The sequence below is a fragment of the Somniosus microcephalus genome, chromosome 18 (genome assembly GCF_052327205.1).
Source record: "Somniosus microcephalus isolate GS21.2 chromosome 18, FLI_Smic_1.0, whole genome shotgun sequence".
Taxonomy (NCBI): domain Eukaryota; kingdom Metazoa; phylum Chordata; class Chondrichthyes; order Squaliformes; family Somniosidae; genus Somniosus; species Somniosus microcephalus.
Window position 1 is genome coordinate 970,077 of NC_141004.1, and position 19,397 is coordinate 989,473.

At 44.8% G+C, this 19,397-nt stretch overlaps 1 protein-coding gene across 5 annotated transcripts in view; it reads left to right on the top strand.

The window, feature by feature from the left end:
* LOC147104971 (striatin-interacting protein 1 homolog) overlaps nt 1-19,397 on the top strand; it is a 155,394-nt gene that overhangs the window by 5,025 nt on the left and 130,972 nt on the right. For 3 of the 5 annotated variants that reach the window (XM_086010950.1, XM_086010951.1, XM_086010952.1), the window contains exons 2-3: nt 6,509-6,578; nt 12,682-12,721. In XM_086010950.1, the coding sequence (XP_085867076.1) occupies nt 6,509-6,578; nt 12,682-12,721 (110 nt within the window). Of the gene's footprint in view, nt 1-6,508; nt 6,579-12,681; nt 12,722-19,397 lie in introns of those variants that run through there. The other 2 variants (XM_086010953.1, XM_086010954.1) reach the window with 1 other exon arrangement.

Here is a 19,397-nt window from a genome sequence, read left to right on the forward strand (position 1 = left end):
TAGCGTTCCGAGTAAGGTCAGCGATAGTAGAGCAAGGGGTCAGTAAGATGTTGAGTGTGTCCTTCAAAGAAAGAAAGACTAGCATTCATACAGCACCAGTCATGGCCTCAGGACGTCCCAAAGCGCTTTACAGCCAATGAAGTACTTTTGAAGTGCAGTCACTGTTGTAATGTTGGAAACGTGGCAGCCAATTTGCGCACAGCAAGCTCCCACAAACAGCAATGTGATAATGACCAGATAATCTGTTTGTGATGTTGGTTGAGAGATAAATATTGGCCACACCACTGGGGAGAACTACTGCCCTTCCTGGAAATAGTGCCATGGGTTCTTTTATGTCCACCTGAGAGAGCAGACGGGGCCTCAGTTTAACGTCTCATCCGAAAGACGGTATATCGGACAGTGCAGCACTCCCTCATACTGCACTGGAGTGCCAGCCTGGAGACTGGAGAAAGACAGATGTTACTCCTATTTCTAAAAAAGTAGCAAAAGTGACCCGGGCAACTACAGAGTGGTCAGGGGGAGGAGAGTGAGGGGGTGACAGGAGGAGGAATGAGTATTGCACAGGTGAAGGAGTAGGGTACACAATGGGAGTGAGTGGGTCGGGGAAGCCTGCGATTGAGGGCGAGGATGGGAAGGGATCAAGTAAGAGCCACATACTTTCCCAGCCAGAGCACACCATACTTTCCCAGCCAGAGCACACCATACTTTCCCAGCCAGAGCACACCATACTTTCCCAGCCAGAGCACACCATACCTTCCCAGCCAGAGCACACCATACTTTCCCAGCCAGAGCACACCATACCTTCCCAGCCAGAGCACACCGTACTTTCCCAGCCAGAGCACACCACACCACCTACCATGTCCCATCTAAAAGAAAAGAAAAAGAAGCAAAAAGATAAGTCCGGGGAAGAGAAGCAACAGAGAAGAGAGAACCAGAAGAGTTCAAAGTTCAATATGTCTAATTCCAATAGTGGGAGATAAAGTAAAAATGTTAATAAAGAAAATGTAAAAGGTTGGAGCTGAGATTACATTAATCCAAGAAGTCCGACAATAAGCTGTGTGATCTGGAAGGCCTTGCAGGAGTTAATAGATTGGACATTATGAGCATCACAAAGACATGGTGCACTGATTCCAATCAGTGGGATACATATCTGAATAATATAAATTGTTTAGAAGAGACAATATCAGGAGTAAAGGAGGTGATGTGGGAGTATATATAAACTCCAGTGTTGAGGGACAAGGGAGAGAATATAAAGAAGGGAAAGAGCAGAGACACAATCACTGGACAGAATGAATAGATGGTAAGAGAGGTGAACTATTCCTGGGGGTTCACCCAGGTATGGGCAAAAGGCCTGATCTGGAACTGGCTGAGCTAAGGATGGCGACTGGTAAGGGTCCAACTATAGTTGGAGATTTCACCTTCCCAGAAATTGAATGGGGTGAAGATGTAAAACAGGGAAAGGATTTCAAGAGTTAATGGAAGCCTGTTTATGACTCAGTTTGTAAAAGAGCCAACAAGGGGAGAAATCACCTGGATTTGATTGAGTAATGGGGACGACCAAATCTCCAGCACAAAGGTGGGTGAGGCTTTAACTAACCAGTGACATGGCAAAAAAATTTAAATTGAATATGGAAAGAAAACTGTAGGATATTTTAAGAAAAAGGAGGGATAGAATGGGGCCACTGAAAGTGGGATTGGGTGAGGGTGTGACAGTTAATGCCACACAGGCTGCAGAAGTGCTACATAAGTTTTTTACCTCGGGTAACTCATCTGATCTTGAAAGGGGACTAGAGGGTGTTGCAGAGGTAATTTGTGACACTTCACGTTACTAAGAACATGGCTGTGTAAACCAAAGGTGAATAAATCTCAGGCTGTATAAAATGCATCTGAGGACTTTTAAGGAAATAAGGGAGGAAACTCCAGGATGATTTGGACATGTTGGGTGATTGGGCAGAAACATGGCAGATGCAATATAAGGTGGATAAATGTGAGGTTGTCCACTTTGGTGGCAAAAACAGGAAGGCAGATTATTATCTGAATGGCAATAGATTGGGAGAAGGGGAAGTGCAACGAGACCTGGGTGTCCTTGTGCACCAGTCGCTGAAGGTAAGCATGCAGGTGCAGCAGGCGGTTAAGAAGGCAAATGGTATGTTGGCCTTTGTAGCGAGAGGGTTCGAGTACAGGAACAAGGATGCCTTGCAGTTGTACAGGGCCTTGGTGAGACCACATCTTGAGTATTGTGTGCAGTTTTGGTCGCCTTATCTGAGGAAGGATGTTCTTGCCATGGAAGGAGTTCAGCGAAGATTCACCAGGCTGATACCTGGGATGGCAGGAATGACGTATGAGGAGAGATTGGGTCGATTGGGCTTGTACTCGCTGGAGTTTAGAAGAATGAGAGGGGATCTCATTGAAACTTATAAAATTCTGACAGGACTGGACAGACTAGATGCAGGAAGGATGTTCCCGATGGTCGGGGTGTCCAGAACCAGGGGTCACAGTCTAAGGATAAAGGGGTAAGCCATTTAGGACAGAAATGAGGAATTTCTTCACCCAGAGAGTGGTGAACCTGTGGAACTCTCTACCACAGAAGGCAGTAGAGGCCAATTCATTAAATATATTCAAGAAGGAGTTGGATATATTTCTTAAGGCTAAAGGGATCAAGGCGTATGGGGAGAAAGCAGGGACGGGGTACTGAATTTGGATGATCAGCCATGATCGCATTGAATGGCAGAGCAGGCTCGAGGGGCCGAATGGCCTACTCCTGCTCCTATCTTCTATATAATTGCAGGACCTCTGGCACAATCACTGAATACTAGAGAGGTTTCTGGGGACTGGAGAAAGAAAATGCTACTCCTATTTCTAAAAAAGGTAGTAAAAGTGACCCAGGAAAGTACAGTTCAGTGAGTTTGATGTTCAGTATGGGAAGCATCATTTCCACCCAATGTTCCCTTGAAGCTGTGTGCTGCACAGCGCTCTGTAGGTCCCGCGCAGCCGGTGAGCTGGCTTTTAAATAGAAAAACCGCGGATGCACGGAATTTTGAATGGCCTGTGCAGCACGTTAAAGAGGTCGCGCAGGCCAAAAAATAATTAAAGGAAACATTGCTTCCATCCCTTTGTATTCCAGCCCCCTTGAGACAACGGCCAACATTCCATTAGCCTTTATGGTTACTTTTTGTGGCTGTCCACTAGCTTTTAATGATTTGTGTACCTGGACTCCCAAATCTCTCTGCTCCCCCACAGTTCTTTGTTTCTCACCATTTAGAAAATACTCCAATTTACCTTTCTTGCGTCCAAAGTGGATGACCTCACACTTGCTCGCATTGAACTCCATTTGCCTTAGTTTTGCCAACTCACTTCATCTGTCGACGTGCCGTTGCAACTTCCTGCTCCCAACTGCACTACTTACTGTCCCCCCTAACTGCAAACTTGGATATACAACTCTTCCTTCATCCGAGTCACTGATAAATATGGTGAAGAGCTGAGGCCCCAGTACAGATCCCTGGAGAACACTTCTTGTCACATTCTCAGTAATGCCAACCTCGCCATCTGATAAATTATGAGACAAGCTCTTTAAAAAATCATGATTTGGTAAGACATCAGTGCCCCCTGGCAGCTACCATTGATCCTCAGAATTATTTACTGTACCTACTATTTTAGGATCGTCCGCAAATTTGGACACTACTCCCAACAGCCTTATATACAAATCATCATTATTATTTGGATTTGTAGAGTGTAAATCATGACTAGCTAATTTAGTTGATTTTTTTTTAAGGATATCTAACGTGGCAGATAAGGGAGTGTCTGGATGTTATTTATAAGGACTTCCAGAAGGCCTTCTACAAAGTTCCACACAAGAGATTGTTAACAAAAATTAAAGTGTATGGAATTGGAGGCAACCTATTGACGAGGGATTTGGTTAGGAGTGTAGAGATAATGGGTATGTACTCCAATTGGCAGGTTGTGACTAGTGGAGTCCCCCTGTACTGGGGCCTCAGCTTTTCACCATGTTTGTTAATGACTTAGATGAGGGAATAGCGAGCCACATATCTAAAGTTGGCTGATGACACTAAGTTAGGTGGCTCAGTAAATAGAGTAGATGGGAGCAGAAAGTTGCAAAGGGACAATGATAGATTCAGTGAGTGGGCAAAACTGTCCGATGGAGTTCAATGTGGGAAAGTGTGTGGTCACCCACTTTGGACCTAAGAAAGATCGATCAGAGTATTTTCTAAATGGCGAGAAGCTGGGAACTGTGGGGGAGCAGAGAGATTTAGGGGTCCAAGAATAGAAATCACTAAAAGCTAGTGGACAGGTATAAAAATATAATTGAAAAGGCTAATGGAATGTTGGTCTTTGTCTCAAGGGGGGCTGGAAAATAAAGGGGAGGAAGTTATATTACAGCTGTACAGAGCTCTGGTTAAACCACACCTGGAGCACTGGGTTCAGTTCTGGGCCCCGCACCTCAGGAAGGATAGATTGGCCTTGAAGGGGGTGCTGAGGGAGCGCTGCACTGTCGGAGGTGCCATCTTTCGGATGAGACATTAAAACCGAGGCCCCGTCTGCTCTCGGGTGGATGTAAAAGATGCCATGGCACTATTTCGAAGAAGAGCAGGGGAGTTCTCCCTGGTGTCCTGGCCATTATTTATCCCTCAATTAACAGAACAAAAAAAAATCAGATTATCTTGTCATTATCACGTTGCTGTTTATGGGAGCTTGCTGTGTGGAAATTGGCTGCCGCGTTTCCCACATTACAACAGCGACTACACTCCAAAAGTACTTCATTGGCTGTAAAATGCTTCGAGGTGTCTGGTGGTTGTGAAAGGCGCTATATAAATGCAAGTCTTTTTATATAGCACCTTTTAATGTGGTAAAATGTTTCCAGGCGCTTCACAGGAGTCACATGAGATATTAGGACAGGTGACCAAAAGCTTGGTCAAATAGGTAGGTTTTAAGGAGTGTCTTAAGGTAGAGAGGTGGGGAGGTTTAGGGAGGGAATTCCAGAGCTTAGGGCCTAGGCAGCTGAAGGCACGACCGCCAATGGTGGAGCAGTGAAAATCGGGGATGCGCAAGAGGCCAGAATTGGAGGAGTGCAGATATCTCGGAGGGTTGCAGGGCTGGAGGAAGTTACAGAGATAGGGTGGGAGCGAGGCCATGGAAGGATTAAAAAACAAGGTGCTCACCGCATTGCCCCCATCCACCATATCTGCCACCTCCTCCTGACTTCGTTTTTCTTGACAGACCTGACTGACGTGTATTTCCAGCACTTTCTGTTCCTTCCTTTTTGTTTCATAAACTTGTAATATATCGCATTTGGAGCTTAGAGGAAATAAGATAAACATGATACTATGTAGCGGTTAAATGTGTGCACCAGTGACTTACCTTCTGTTTTGTGCTGGTACAATTGTTGTTTTGAGCCTTACAGGCGCCTGTTTGGAATGGTAAGTTTCACATAGCATGTCATACAAGAGAAGTACTTCTTTTAATGTGTATATTGAACCCTCCAAAGAGCCTAATTTATGTTCTTTTTTAATTTCTTAAACAAGCTTTTTATCAAATTTATTTCCTCTTAAGTTGCTGACTCAAATTTTGATTTTTTTTGCGCTAGAAATTGCCATGGGTCATGTGTTGCCATGTGCCACTAGTCACTCCTGTAAGTGAGCCTATGTCCCTATAATCTAGAATGCACCTTTTTCTGCTCAATATCTGATTAGAATAATAGCATGACCCAGGGTTTGTAACAGAGTCCTTTCTCTGAATACTGGCTACTGAAATATAACACTTGCCACTACATGAATCATCTTCAGGTAAGGTGGACTGAATTAGCACTCCAGAGATAAGGCACAGGCTTAGAACCAATAATTAGTTTATTTACATTAAATACAGGAATGGATAGTATGCAGTTCGAGACAGTGAGAATATCTACTTCCCGCACTCCCAGGGAACTGATGGCAATTAAGCATCTGCGTAATACCACAGCTGAGGTCAGGTCGCTCAGCACAGCTTTGAACTTGGAACCTGTAGTCTGAATGGATTGGTTCCATGCTTGGCAGCGCATTTATCCATCTAGCCATTGCATGATTTCTGTTGATGACTAATCCCATTGCCCCCATGATCCCAGTCATCATTTCAAACCATGTTTATAAGAATTGGTTGTCTTGTGTAAAACAGTGCAGCTCTGTAAAGACAACATTCTGGGAGCCATCAAGCTCCACAGCATTATTTAGTTCCAAACCCAAGTCCTGCTCAGACTGCCCTCTTCGCCCTCTTGCCTTGGTGTCGTAGACACATCCCCGTATTAGCCTATGATTTAAAAACATAGGCTGTTTCCATGCTGTCTCTCCCGCCCCCCCCCCCCCCCAGCGTGCTGTGCCAATGGTCTTGTGCCTGCCGTTATTCCAATAGCTTTAGTTCTGTTATTGTATTTCAGCACAGTACAATATCTCTGCTGACTTTCTGTCCCTTCTGTGTGATATTTAATCCCATTTTTTGATTTTTTTCTCCCCACCCCCAGGGTTTCTCTGAGTCGCCTGATCTGGAGTTTGAATATTCTGATACCGATAAATGGGCAGCAGAACTTTCAGGTAAGAGCAGGAAGTGAAAAATTTCTCAAACCACGGAACATAGAAACAGAAGATAGGAGCAGGAGTAGGCCATTCGGCCCCTCGAGCCTGCCCCGCCATTCAATGCGATCATGGCTGATCATTCATATTCAGCACCCTGTCCCTGCTTTCTCCCCATATCCCTTGATCTCTTTAGCCTTAAGAAATATATCTAACTCCTTCTTGAATATATTTAATGAATTGGCCTCAACTGCCTTGTGTGGTAGAGAATTCCGCAGGTTCACCACTCTCTGGGTGAAGAAATTCCTCCTCATCTCAGTCATAAATGGCTTACCCCTTATCCTTAGACTGTCACCCCTGGTTCTGGACTCCCCCGCCATCAGGAACATCCTTCCTGCATCTAGTCTGTCTAGTCCTGTTAGAAATTTATAAGTTTCAATGAGATCCCCTCTCATTCTTCTAAACTCTAGCGAATATAAGCCTAATCGACTCAATCTCTCTTCATACGTCATTCCTGCCATCCCAGGTATCAGTCTGGTGAATCTTCGCTGCACTCCCTCCATGGCAAGAACATCCTTCCTCAGATAAGGTGACCAAAACTGCACACAATACTCAAGGTGTGGTCTCACCAAGACCCTGTACAACTGCAGCAAGACATCCTTGTTCCTGTACTCGAATCCTCTCGCTATGAAGGCCAACATACCATTTGCATTCTTAACCGCCTGCTGCACCTGCATGCTTACCTTCAGCGACTGGTGCACAAGGACACCCAGGTCTTGTTGCACTTCCCCTTTTCCCAATCTATTGCCGTTCAGATAATCTGTCTTCCTGTTTTTGCCACCAAAGTGGATAACCTCGCATTTATCCACATTATCATGCATCTGCCCAATCACCCACCCTGTCCAAATCATACTGGAGTTTCTCTGCATCCTCCTCACAGCACACACGCCCACCCAGCTTTGTGTCGTCTGCAAACTTGGAGATCTAGTTCTCTCATTTAGAACTATTCCAGAGTCTATAGAATTTTGGAAGATGATCAGCAATGCATCTACTATTTCTAGGGCCACTTCCTTAAGTACCCTAGGATGTAGATTATCAGGCCCTGGGGATTTATCGGCCTTCAATCCCATCAATTTCCCTAACACCATTTCCCTACAAATACTGATTTCATTCAGTTCCTCCCTCTCATTAGACCCTATGTTCCCTGAAATCTCTGGAAGGTTATTTGTGTCCTCCTTTGTGAAGACAGAACCAAAGTATGTATTTAATTGGTCTGCCATTACTTTGTTCCCCATTATAAATTCCCCTGATTCTGACTGCAAGGGACCTACGCTTGACTTCACCAATTTTTTTCTCTTCACGTATCTATAAAAGCTTTTATAGTCACTTTTTATGTTCCCTGCAAGCTTACTCTCATTCTATTTTCCCCCTCTTAATTAATCCCTTTGTCCTCCTTTGCTGAATCCTAAACTGCTCCCAATCCTCAGTTTTGCTGCTTTTTCTGGCCAATTTATATGTCCTCTCCTTGGATCTTATGCTATCCCTAATTTCCCTTGTTAGCCACGGTTGAGTCACCTTTTTTGTTTTATTTTTATGCCAAACAGGGATGAACAAATTCTGTAGTTCATCCATGCGATCTTTAAATGTTTGCCATTGCCTATCCACCGTCAACCCTTTAAGTAACGTTCCCCAATCCATCCTACCCAACTCGTGCCTCATACCATCATAGTTTCCTTCACTTAAATTCAGGACCCTAGTCTCTGAGTCAACTACTTCACTCTCCATCTTAATGAAGAATTCTATCATATTATGATCCGTCCTCCCCAAGGGGCCTCGCACAACAACATTGCTAATTAATCCTTTCTCATTCCATAATACCCAGTCTAAGATGGACTGATCTCTAGTTGGTTCCTTGACATATTGGTCCAGGCAACCATCCCGTATACACTCTAGAAATTCCTCCTCCACAGTATTGTTACTAATTTGGTTAGCCCAATCTATATGTAGATTAAAGTCCATCTAGATGTAGAATAAAGTCACCCAGGATAACTGCTGTGCCCTTATTGCACGCGTCTTTAATTTCCCATTAATGCCATCCCCAACCTCAGCATTACTGTTTGGGGGTCTGTATACAACTCCCACTAACGTTTTCTGCCCCTTGGTATTTCTCAGCTCTACCCATACAGATTCCACATCATCAGAGCTACTATCCTTCCTTACTATTATGTTAATCTCCTCTTTAACCAGCAATGCTACCTCACCTCCTTTTCCTTTTTGCCTGTCCTTCCTGAATATTGAATACCCCTGGATGTTGAATTCCCAGCCTTGGTCACCCTGGAGCCATGTTTCTGTAATTCCAATTACATCATAACATTTTGCAGATTGAAAAAATAATGATGTGGAACGTTTGTGAGTGTGGAATAGTAACGAATGAACATGCACGCTAGAGTGGGACACCGAGCCCCCCTCCATGCGAGTGCTTCAGCCTTTTGTCATGGCCAGGATTGGAGAAATGGTTTGCGCCCTCCTGCCGCAGGATCTGCCTGGCAGGAGGCTGCAATGACAGTGTGACCAGTTTACACAGGCACTTCCTGTGGGCTGCACAGAGTGATCCTAAATGGAGTGCTTCTAGACAGAGTGCTAAATTGGGAATTTGGAGAGAATGGGAATTCGGAGCAGAGGGGGAAGGAGGAGAGAGCGAGAGGAGCGGCTGGAGATATAAGTAGGCCTGAGAGCCCGGACGGAGTGTGAGCGTCGGAGTGAGGTAAGTGACGTCAGCAGAAGGGAAGGAGCTGACGAGAAAAAAACAAATTGGTGAGCAGCTGGTGATCCTTTTTAAGTCTTGAGCTTATTTCTGTTTAGTTAATTAATCTATTAAGTAGAGGCATGGCAGGACACCAATTGATTGCAGCAGGACGTAGAAAGGCTAGCAGAATGGGCAGACAAGTGGCAGATGGAATTTAATACAGAGAAGTGTGAGGTGATGCATTTTGGCAGAAGGAACAGGGAGAGGCAATATACACTTAATGGCACAGTTTTAAAGAGTGTGCAGGGACAGAGGGACCTGGGAGTTAATGTGCATAGGTCCCTGAAGGTGGCAGGACATATTGAGAGAGTGGTTAGCAAAGCATATGGGATCTTGGGCTTCATAAATAGAGGTATTGAGTACAAAAGTAGAGAAGTTATGCTGAAACTTTATAAAGCGCTGGTTAGGCCACAACTGGAGTATTGCGTCCAGCTCTGGTCACCACACTTTATGAAGGATTTGAAGGCCTTTGAGAGGGTGCAGAGGAGATTTACCAGAATGGTTCCAGGGATGGAGGATCATAACTACAAGGGCAGGTTGGAGAAGCTGGATTTGTTTTCATTAGAGCAAAGGCGGTTGAGGATGATTTGATAGAGGTGTACAAGATTATGACGGGTTTGGATAGGCTAGACGGGAAAAGGCTGCTCCCTCGAGTTGATGGTACAAGGACTAAGGGACATAGATTTAAGGTTTTGGGCAAGAGATACGGGGGGACGTGAGGACAAACTTTTTTACTCAGCGAGTGGTGATGACCAGGAACTCGCTGCCGACGGAAGTGGTGGAAGCGGAGACACTCAATGTTTTCAGGGGGAGACTGGATAGGCACTTGAGGGACATAAACTTGCAAGGCTACGGGGATAGAGCGGGGGAATGGGACTGACTGGATTGCTCTACAGAGAGTGGGCACGGATTCGATGGGCCGAATGGCCTCCTTGGCCACTATGACCGCAGTCTCATGGAATGCACATCTTGTGCCATGTGGAAACTCCAGGACGCTCCCCGTGTCCTGGACAAACACGTGTGCAGGAAGCGTCGTCAGCTAGAGGAGCTCAAGCTCCAGGTTTTGGAGCTTGAGCAGCAGCTGGTGTCACTGCGGTGCATCTCTGAGGCTGAGAGATATGTGGCTAGCACGTTTCAGGAGGTGATCACTCCGCAGTGTAAGGGTGTGCAAGCAGAGAGGAAATGGGTGACTGCCAGACAGACAAGGAGGAGCAAGCAGGTAGTGCAGGGGTCCCCTGAGTGCAGTATTTAGAACTGAATACTGGTAAAGGCGATGGTTCCTCTGGGGAGTACAGCCAGAGCCAAGTCCACGGCACCTCAGGTGGCTCAGCTGTACGGGGTTGGAGGAAGAAGATCGGGAAAGCAATAGTGGTAGGTGACTCGATAGTTAGGGGAACAGACGGGCATTTCTGCGGCTGCAGACGTGATTCCTGGATGGTATGTTGCCTCCCTGGTGCCAGGGTCAAGGATGTCATTAGTGGGGGGGGGGGGGGGGGGAGGGTGAACAGCCAGAGGTCGTGGTCCATATCGGTACCAACGACATAGGTAGAAAGAGGGATGAGGTCGTGCAGGCAGATTTTAGGGAGCTGGGAAAGAGATTAAAAAGCAGGTCCTCAAAGGTAGTAATCTCTGGATTACTTCCGGTACCACAAGCTAGTGAATATAGAAATAGGAGGAGAGAGCAGACGAATGCATGGCTGGCGAGATGGTGCAGGAGGGAGGTCTTCAGATTCCTGGGACATTGGGACCGGTTCTGGGGGAGGGGGGACCTGTACAGACCGGACGGGTGCACCGGAACCAATGTCCTCGTGGGGTGGAGCGGGAGGTGGTTGGTTTGGTAGTGCTGTTGAGGGTTTAAACTAATTTGGCAGGGGAATGGCCACCAGGATGCAGCATTAGAAAGGAGAAACAAAGTGCGCAAAGGATTGGGAGAGACAGATAGCACTAAAGTAAGAAATAGTAAGGTATTAGGTGGGGTCAGACTAAGATAGGTGTACAGTGCATGTGTGTAAATGCACAAAGTGTGATTTTGAGGGACTGAGAATAGAACTTGGGGGCAAAAATGGGCAACAGTATTGGCAAACGACGATGTAGAACAGCAATGGGAAACATTTAAAACGGTGTTCAACAGAGTGCAAGAAAAATATATTCCGCTAAAAGGAAAGAACAAACTAAACAATGAGACTCCATGGATGAATAAAGCCATAAGGGAACAATTGAGGGTAAGGAAAGAGGCATACATTAAATACACAGACAGCAGAGGAGTACATGATAAGAGAGAATACGCAAAGATTAGGAGAGAAGTCAAAAAAACAATTAGGGAGGCAAAGAGGAACTATGAAATTAAATTATCAAACAACATAAAACAAAATAGTAAAATATTTTATAGGGACATCAATCAAAAAAGGAAGGTTGGGATGGGAATAGGGCTATTAAGGGATAGTCAGGATAATACCACAGGTAACGATAGAGAGATGGCAGAAATATTAAATAATTACTTTGCTTCAGTATTTACCAGGGAGGTAGAACAGGTGGACATGACATTGGATGATGAGATTAGTAATGAGATAAGTGCATTTAAAAATTTTTTAAAAAGGGGATATATTAAATAAATTAATCAAACTCAAAGAAGATAAAACCCCTAGTCTGGATAGATTGCATCCGCGCATTTTAAAAGAATCTTGGGAAGAGATAGGAGAGGCATTACTATGCATATTTAATAATTCGTTAGAAAAAGGTATAGTGCCAGAGGAATGGTGGATAGCTAACGTAATACCGATATTTAAGATGGGGGGTAGAACATGTCCAGGGAATTATAGACCAGTCAGCTTAACATCGGTGGTAAGAAAAATAATGGAATTCCTACTAAAGGAGAAAATAGAAGAACATCTAGAAAACAACAGTATAATAATTAATAGTCAATGTTGGTGAAAAATAAATTCACTTGAGTCTGTCTTAAAGTAAAAGTACAGTTTATTAACAGAACGTTCTGGGAGAAGACCATAGACCCGCGGTCTAGTGATACCCTTCTCGTTCTCTCTTGGTTGGTACAGATTTTTATTCCATTTTCATCCAATCACATTGCATTACAATAATCACCTGATCACACATGGCTTATTTATTCTTTTCAGTATTAGTCATGCTTGTGTGGTTAAAGGTTAGTTACATCTTACTATGCCTTTGGTCACAGGTCAAATTCCCATGACCCCTATATTCTGCTGTGTCTTATAAATTTAGCTAAAGCAGCAAATTTCTTATCACTTACTCAGAAAATGTCCTTTGTTACGTTAAACACACACATTCTGTTTTGTCCCACAGGTAAGCATGCAGGTGCAGCAGGCGGTGAAGAAGGCAAATGGTATGTTGGCCTTCATAGCGAAAGGGTTTGAGTACAGGAGCAAGGATGTCCTGCTGCAGTTGTACAGGGCCTTGGTGAGACCATACCTTGAGTACTGTGTGCAGTTTTGGTCGCCTTATCTGAGGAAGGATGTTCTTGCCATGGAAGGAGTTCAGCGAAGATTCACAAGGCTGATCCCTGGGATGGCAGGAATGACGTATGAGGAGAGATTGGGTCGATTGGGCTTATACTAGCTGGAGTTTAGAAGAATGAGGGGGGATCTCATCGAAACTTACAAAATTCTGACAGGTCTGGACAAACTAGATGCAGGTAGAATGTTCCCGATGGTCGGAGAGTCCAGAACCAGGGGTCATAGTCTAAGGATAAGGGGTAAGCCACTTAGGACAGAGATGAGGAAGAATTTCTTCACCCAGAGAGTGGTGAACCTGTGGAATTCTCTACCACAGAAGGCGGTTGAGGCCAAGTCTTTAAATATATTCAAGAAGGAGTTAGATATATTTCTTAGAGCTAAAGGTATCAAGGGATATGGGGAGAAGCAGGTACAGGGTACTGAGATTGGATGATCAGCCATGATCACATCGAATGGCGGAGCAGGCTCGAGGGGCCGAATGGCCTACTCCTGCTCCTATCTTCTATGTTTCTATGTCTTCTGCACACTGTCCTTGTACAAGACCTGAGAAAGTAGCACTTTTCCAGTCTGTACTGTTTTACTTCTGCTGGCACCACTTAATTAGTGGTTACCTCGGCTGTCTGAATTCTGAGAGGGTTCATTTTAACCCCTTCAGTCAACATGGATTTCAAAAGGGAAAGTCTTGCTTGACCAATCTTATTGAATTTTTTGAAGAGGTAACAGAGAGAGTAGACAATGGTAATGTAGTAGATGTAATTTATCTGGATTTTCAAAAGGCCTTCGATAAGGTACCCCATAATAGACTGATGAACACGGTCAGAGAATGCGGAGTCGGGACAAGTAGCAGAATGGTTTGCTAGCTGGCTTCAGGACAGAAAACAGAAAGTAGGAGTAAAGGGTAGCTATTCACAGTGGCAGAAGGTGGTAGTGGTGTTCCATAAGAACATAAGAAGTAGGAGCAGGAGTAGGCCATACGACCCCTCGGGCCTGCTCCGCCATTCAATAGGATCATGGCTGATCCGAATCTAGACTCACGTCCACTTCCCTGCCCTCTCCCCGTAACCCCTAATTCCCTTATCTGCTAGGAAACTGTCTATCTCCATTTTAAATTTATTTAATGTTGCAGCTTCCACAGCTCTCTGGGGTAGCAAATTCCATAGATTTACTATCCCCTGAGTGAAGAAGTTTCTCCTCATCTCAGTTTTGAAAGGGCAGCCCCTTATTCTAAGATTATGCCCCCTAGTTCTAGTCTCATGCATCAGTGGAAACATCCTCATCGCATCCACCCGATCAAGCCCCCTCACAATCTTACATGTTTCGATAAGATCGCCTCTCATTCTTCTGAACTCCAATGAGTAGAGTCCCAACCTACTCAACCTTTCCTCATACGTCAACCCCCTCATCTCTGGAATCAACCGAGTGAACCTTCTCTGAACCGCCTCGAGAGCAAGTATATCTTTTCTTAGATATGGAAACCAAAACTGCATGCAGTATTCCAGGTGTGGCCTCACCAATACCCTGTATAACTGAAGCAAGACTTCCCTGTTTTTATACTCCATCCCCCTTGCAATAAAAGCCAAGATTCCATTGGCCTTCTTGATCACCTGCTGCACCTGCATACTAACCTGTGTTTCATGCACCAGGACCCCCAGATCCCTTTGTACTGTAGCACTTTGCAGTTTCTCTCCATTTAGATAATAACTTGCTCTTTGATTTTTTCTGCCAAAGTGCATAACCTCACACAAGGGTCAGTGCTGAGACCACTGTTGTTCACAATTTACATTAACGAATTAGACTTGGGAATCAAAAACACAATTTCTAATTTTGCAGGTGACACCAAATTGGGCGGGATAGTCAATATTGAGGAGGACTGCAACAAGTTACAGGAGGACATTAATAAACTTGCAGAATGGGCAGATAATTGGCAAATGAAGTTCACCACAGATAAATGTGAGGTATTACATTTTGGTAGGAAGAATAGGGAGGTCACTTATCACTTGGAGGGTGTGAGTCTAGGTGGGGTAGAGGAACAAAGAGATCTCCGAGTACAAATCCACATCACTAAAAGTTACGAGACAGGGCCATAAAAAAAGCAAACCAAACACTCGGTTTTATTTCTAGATGGATAGAATTGAAAAGTAGGGAAGTTATGCTAAACCTGTATCAAAGCTTGGCTAGACCACACTTGGAGTACTGCGTACAGTTCTAGTCGCCATATTATAAAAAGGATATAGAGGCACTGGAGAGGGTGCAAAGAAGATTTACAAGGATGACACCAGAAATGCGAGGGTATACATATCAGGAAAGGATGAACAGGCTGGGTCTCTTCTCTTGAAAAAAGAAGGCTGAGGGGTGACCTAATGGAGGTCTTTAAAATTATGAAAAATTTTGATAGAGTGGATAGAGAGAGAATGGTTCCACTTGTGGGGAAGAGCATAACTAAAGGCCATCAATATAAGATAGTCACCAAGAAATCCAATAGGGAATTCAGAAGAAACTTCTTTACCCAAAGAGTGGTGAGAATGTGGAACTCGCTACCACAGGGAGTGGTTGAAGCAAATAAGAACATAAGAAATAGGAGCAGGAGTAGGCCATTTGGCCCTTCGAGCCTGCTCTGCCATTTAATAAGAGCATGGCTGATCTTCTACCTCATCTCCACTTTCCTGAAGTATCCCCATATCCCTTGATTCCCTTAATATTCCAAAATCTATCGATCTCTGTCTTGAATATACTCAACGACTGAGCCTCCACAGCCCTCTGGGGAAGAGAATTCCAAAGATTCACCACTCTGATGAAAAAAATTCTCCTCACCTCAGTCCTAAATGGCCGACCCCTTATTCTGAGACTGTGACCCCTGGTTCTAGACACCCCTGGTTCTAGACTCCCCAGCCAGGGGAAACATCCTCCCTGCATCGACCCTGTCGAGCCCTGTATGAATTTTGTATGTTTCAATGAGAGCCCCTCTCATTCTTCTAAACTCTAGAGAATATAGGCCTAGTCTACTCAATCTCTCCTCATAGGACAATCCCCCCATCCCAGGAATCAGTCTGGTGAACCTTCATTGCACTCCCTCTATGGCAAGTATAACCTTCCTTAGGTAAGGAGACCAAAACTGTACACAATACTCCAGGTGTGGTCTCACCAGGGCCCTATATAATTGCAGTAAGACGTCTTTACTCTTCTACTCAAATCCTCTTGTAATAAAGGCCAACATACCATTTGCTTTCCTAATTGCTTGCTGTACCTGCATGTTAACTTTCAGTGATTCGTGTACAAGGACATGCAGGTCCCTCAATACCAATATTTCCCAATCTCACACTATTTAAAAAATACTCTGCTTTTCTGTTTTTCCTACCAAAGTGGATAACTTCACATTTCTTCACATTATATCCAGAATAGTATGGATGCATTTAAGGGAGGCTGGACAAGCATATGAGGGAAAAGGGAATAGAGGGTTATGCTGATAGATTTAGATGAGGAAAGACGGGAGGAGGCTTGTGTGGAGCACAAACGCCGGCATGGACTGGTTGGGCCGAATGGCCTGTTTCTGTGCCTTTTATCCTGTATAAATAAGGTTGTTGAGCTGCAGGCGCAAATAGCCACATGGGAATATGATGATGTGGCAATAATGGAGACCTGGTTCAAAAAATAGCAGGATTGGGTTTTAAATATTCCTGGATATAAGGTGTTCAGGAACGATAGGGAAGGAAAGAAAGGTGAGGTGGCAGTATTGGTTAAGGGGAATGTTACGGTGCTGGAGAGAGAGGATGTCCTGGAGGGGTCAAGGCCAGAATCTATTCGGATAGAGTTAAGAAACAATAGAGGTGCCATTACACTACTAGGTGCATTCTATAGACCACCAACTAGTGGGAAAGACATAGAGGAGCAAATTTGTAGGGAAATTAGAGAGGTGCAAGAACTATAGTGTAGTGATAATCGGGGACTTCAATTATCCCAATATATACTGGGATAGTAATAGTGTAAAGGGCAGAGAGTGGGAAGAATTTCTGGTGTGTTCAGGAGAACTTTCTTGATCACGTATTTATGTGGCTGGTCCAGTTAAGTTTCTGGTCAGTGGTGACCCCCAGATATTGATAGTGGGGGATTCGGCAATTGTAATGCCGTTGAATGTCAAGAGGCGGTGGTTAGACGCTCGCTTGTTGGAAATAGTCATTGCCTGGCACTTGTGTGGCAGGAACGTTACCTGCCACTTATCAACCCAAGCCTGGATGTCGTCCAAGTCTTGCTGCATGTGGGCACGGACTGCTTCATTATCTGAGGAGTTGCAAATGGCACTGAACACTCTGCAGTCATCAGCGAACAACCCCACTTCTGACCTTATGATGGAGGGAAGGTCATTGATGAAACAGCTGAAGATGGTTGGGCCTAGGTCACTGCCCTGAGGCACTCCTGCAGCAATGTCCTAGGGCTGTGATGATTGACCTCCAACCACCACAACCATCTTTCTTTGTGATAGGTATGACTCCAGCCAGTGGAGAGTTTCCCCTCCGATTCCCATTGACTTCAGTTTTACTAGGGTTCCTTGATGCCACACTCAGTCAAATGCTGCCTTGATGTCAAGGGCAGTCACTCTCATCTCACCTCTGGAATTCAGCTCTTTTGTCCATGTTTGGACCAAGGCTATAATGAGTCATAGTCATAGAGTTATACAGCACAGAAAGAGGCCCTTCAGCCCATCGTGTCCGCGCCGGCCATCAAGCCCTATCTATTCTAACCTCATTTTCCAGCACTTGGTCCATAGCCTTGTATGCTATGGCATTTCAAGTGCTCATCTAAATGCTTCTTGAATGTTGTGAGGCTTCCTGCCTCTACCACCCTTTCAGGCAGTGAGTTCCAGATTCCAACCACCCTCTGGGTGAAAACGTTTTTCCTCAAATCCCCTCTAAACCTCCTGTCTCTTACCTTGAAACTATGCCCCCTGGTTATTAACCCCTCTACTAAGGGGAAAAGTTCCTTTCTATCTACCCTATCTATGCCCCTCATAATTTTGTACACCTCAATCAGGTCCCCCCTCAGCCTTCTCTGCTCTAAGGAAAACAACCCCAGCCTGTCTAGACTCTTCATAACTGAAGCGCTTCAGCCCAGGTACCATCCTGGTGAATCTCCTCTGCACCCTCTCCAATGCAATCACATCCTTCCTATAGTGTGGCATCCAGAACTGCACACAGTATTCCAGATGTGGCCTAACTAGCGTTTTGTACAGCTCCATCATAACCTCCCTGCTCTTATATTCTATGCCTCGGCTAATGAAGGGAAGTATCCCATATGCCTTTTTAACCACCTTATCTAGCTGTCCTGCTGCCTTCAGGGACCTATGTACATGCACACCAAGGTTCCTCTGTCCTTCCTAGGGTCCTACCATTCATTGTGTATTCCCTTCCCTTGTTAGTCCTCCCAAAATGCATCACCTCACACTTTTCAGGGTTAAATTCCATTTGCCACTGTTCTACCCATCTGACCAACCCATCTATATCGTCCTGTAGCCTGAGGCTTCCCTCCTCACTATTTACCACTCCACCAATTTTTGTGTCATCTGTGAACTTACTGATCATACCTCCTACATTCATATCTAAATCATTAATGTACACTACAAACAGCAAAGGATCCAATTCAATTCAGTTTTTATTTGTCATATATACAGCAGACGTGTGTACTGCACAATGAAATGTTGATTTTTACGAGTCCTCCCAACATTGGAATAAATATGGCATAACAATGATAAAAATACTAATAGAAATACAGTAATAATAAATAAAACAACAGTAATAAATAATAAATTATTCGTTCATGAGTCTTATGGCCTGGGGGTAGAAGGTGTTTCGAAACCTGCTGGTACGAGACCGTATGCTTCGGTATCTCTTACCGGACGGGAGCAGGGCAAAGAGGTTGTGGCTGGGGTGGCTCGCGTCTTTAATGATTCTCAGGGCCTTCCCCCGGCACCTCACGGGGTAGATATCCTGCACAGCAGGTAGTTTAATTTCTATAGTATGTCCAGCACTGATCCCTGCGGTACACCACTGGACACAGGCTTCCAGTCACAAAAACAACCTTCGACCATCACCCTCTGCCTCCTGCCACTAAGCCAATTTTGGATCCAACGTGCCAAATTGCCCTGGATCCCATGGGCCCTTACCTTCTTGACCAGTCTCCCATGCGTGACTTTGTCAAAAGCCTTACTGAAGTCCATGTAGACTACATCAACTGCACTACCCTCACCCCCTCTCAAAATTCAATCAAATTGGTTAGACATGATCGCCCCCTGACAAAGCCATGGTGACTATCCTTGATTAATCCTTGCCTCTCCAAGTGGAGACTAATTCTGTCCCTCAGAATTTTTTCCAATAATTTCCCTACCACTGTTGTTAGGCTCACTGGCCTGTAATTCCCTGTTTTATCCCTACCACCCTTCTTGAATAATGGTACCACGTTAGTTGTCCTCCAGTCCTCTGGCACCTCCCCTGAGGCCAGAGAGGATCTGAAAGTTTGTGTCAGAGCCCTTGCAATCTCCTCCCTTGCCTCGCTCAG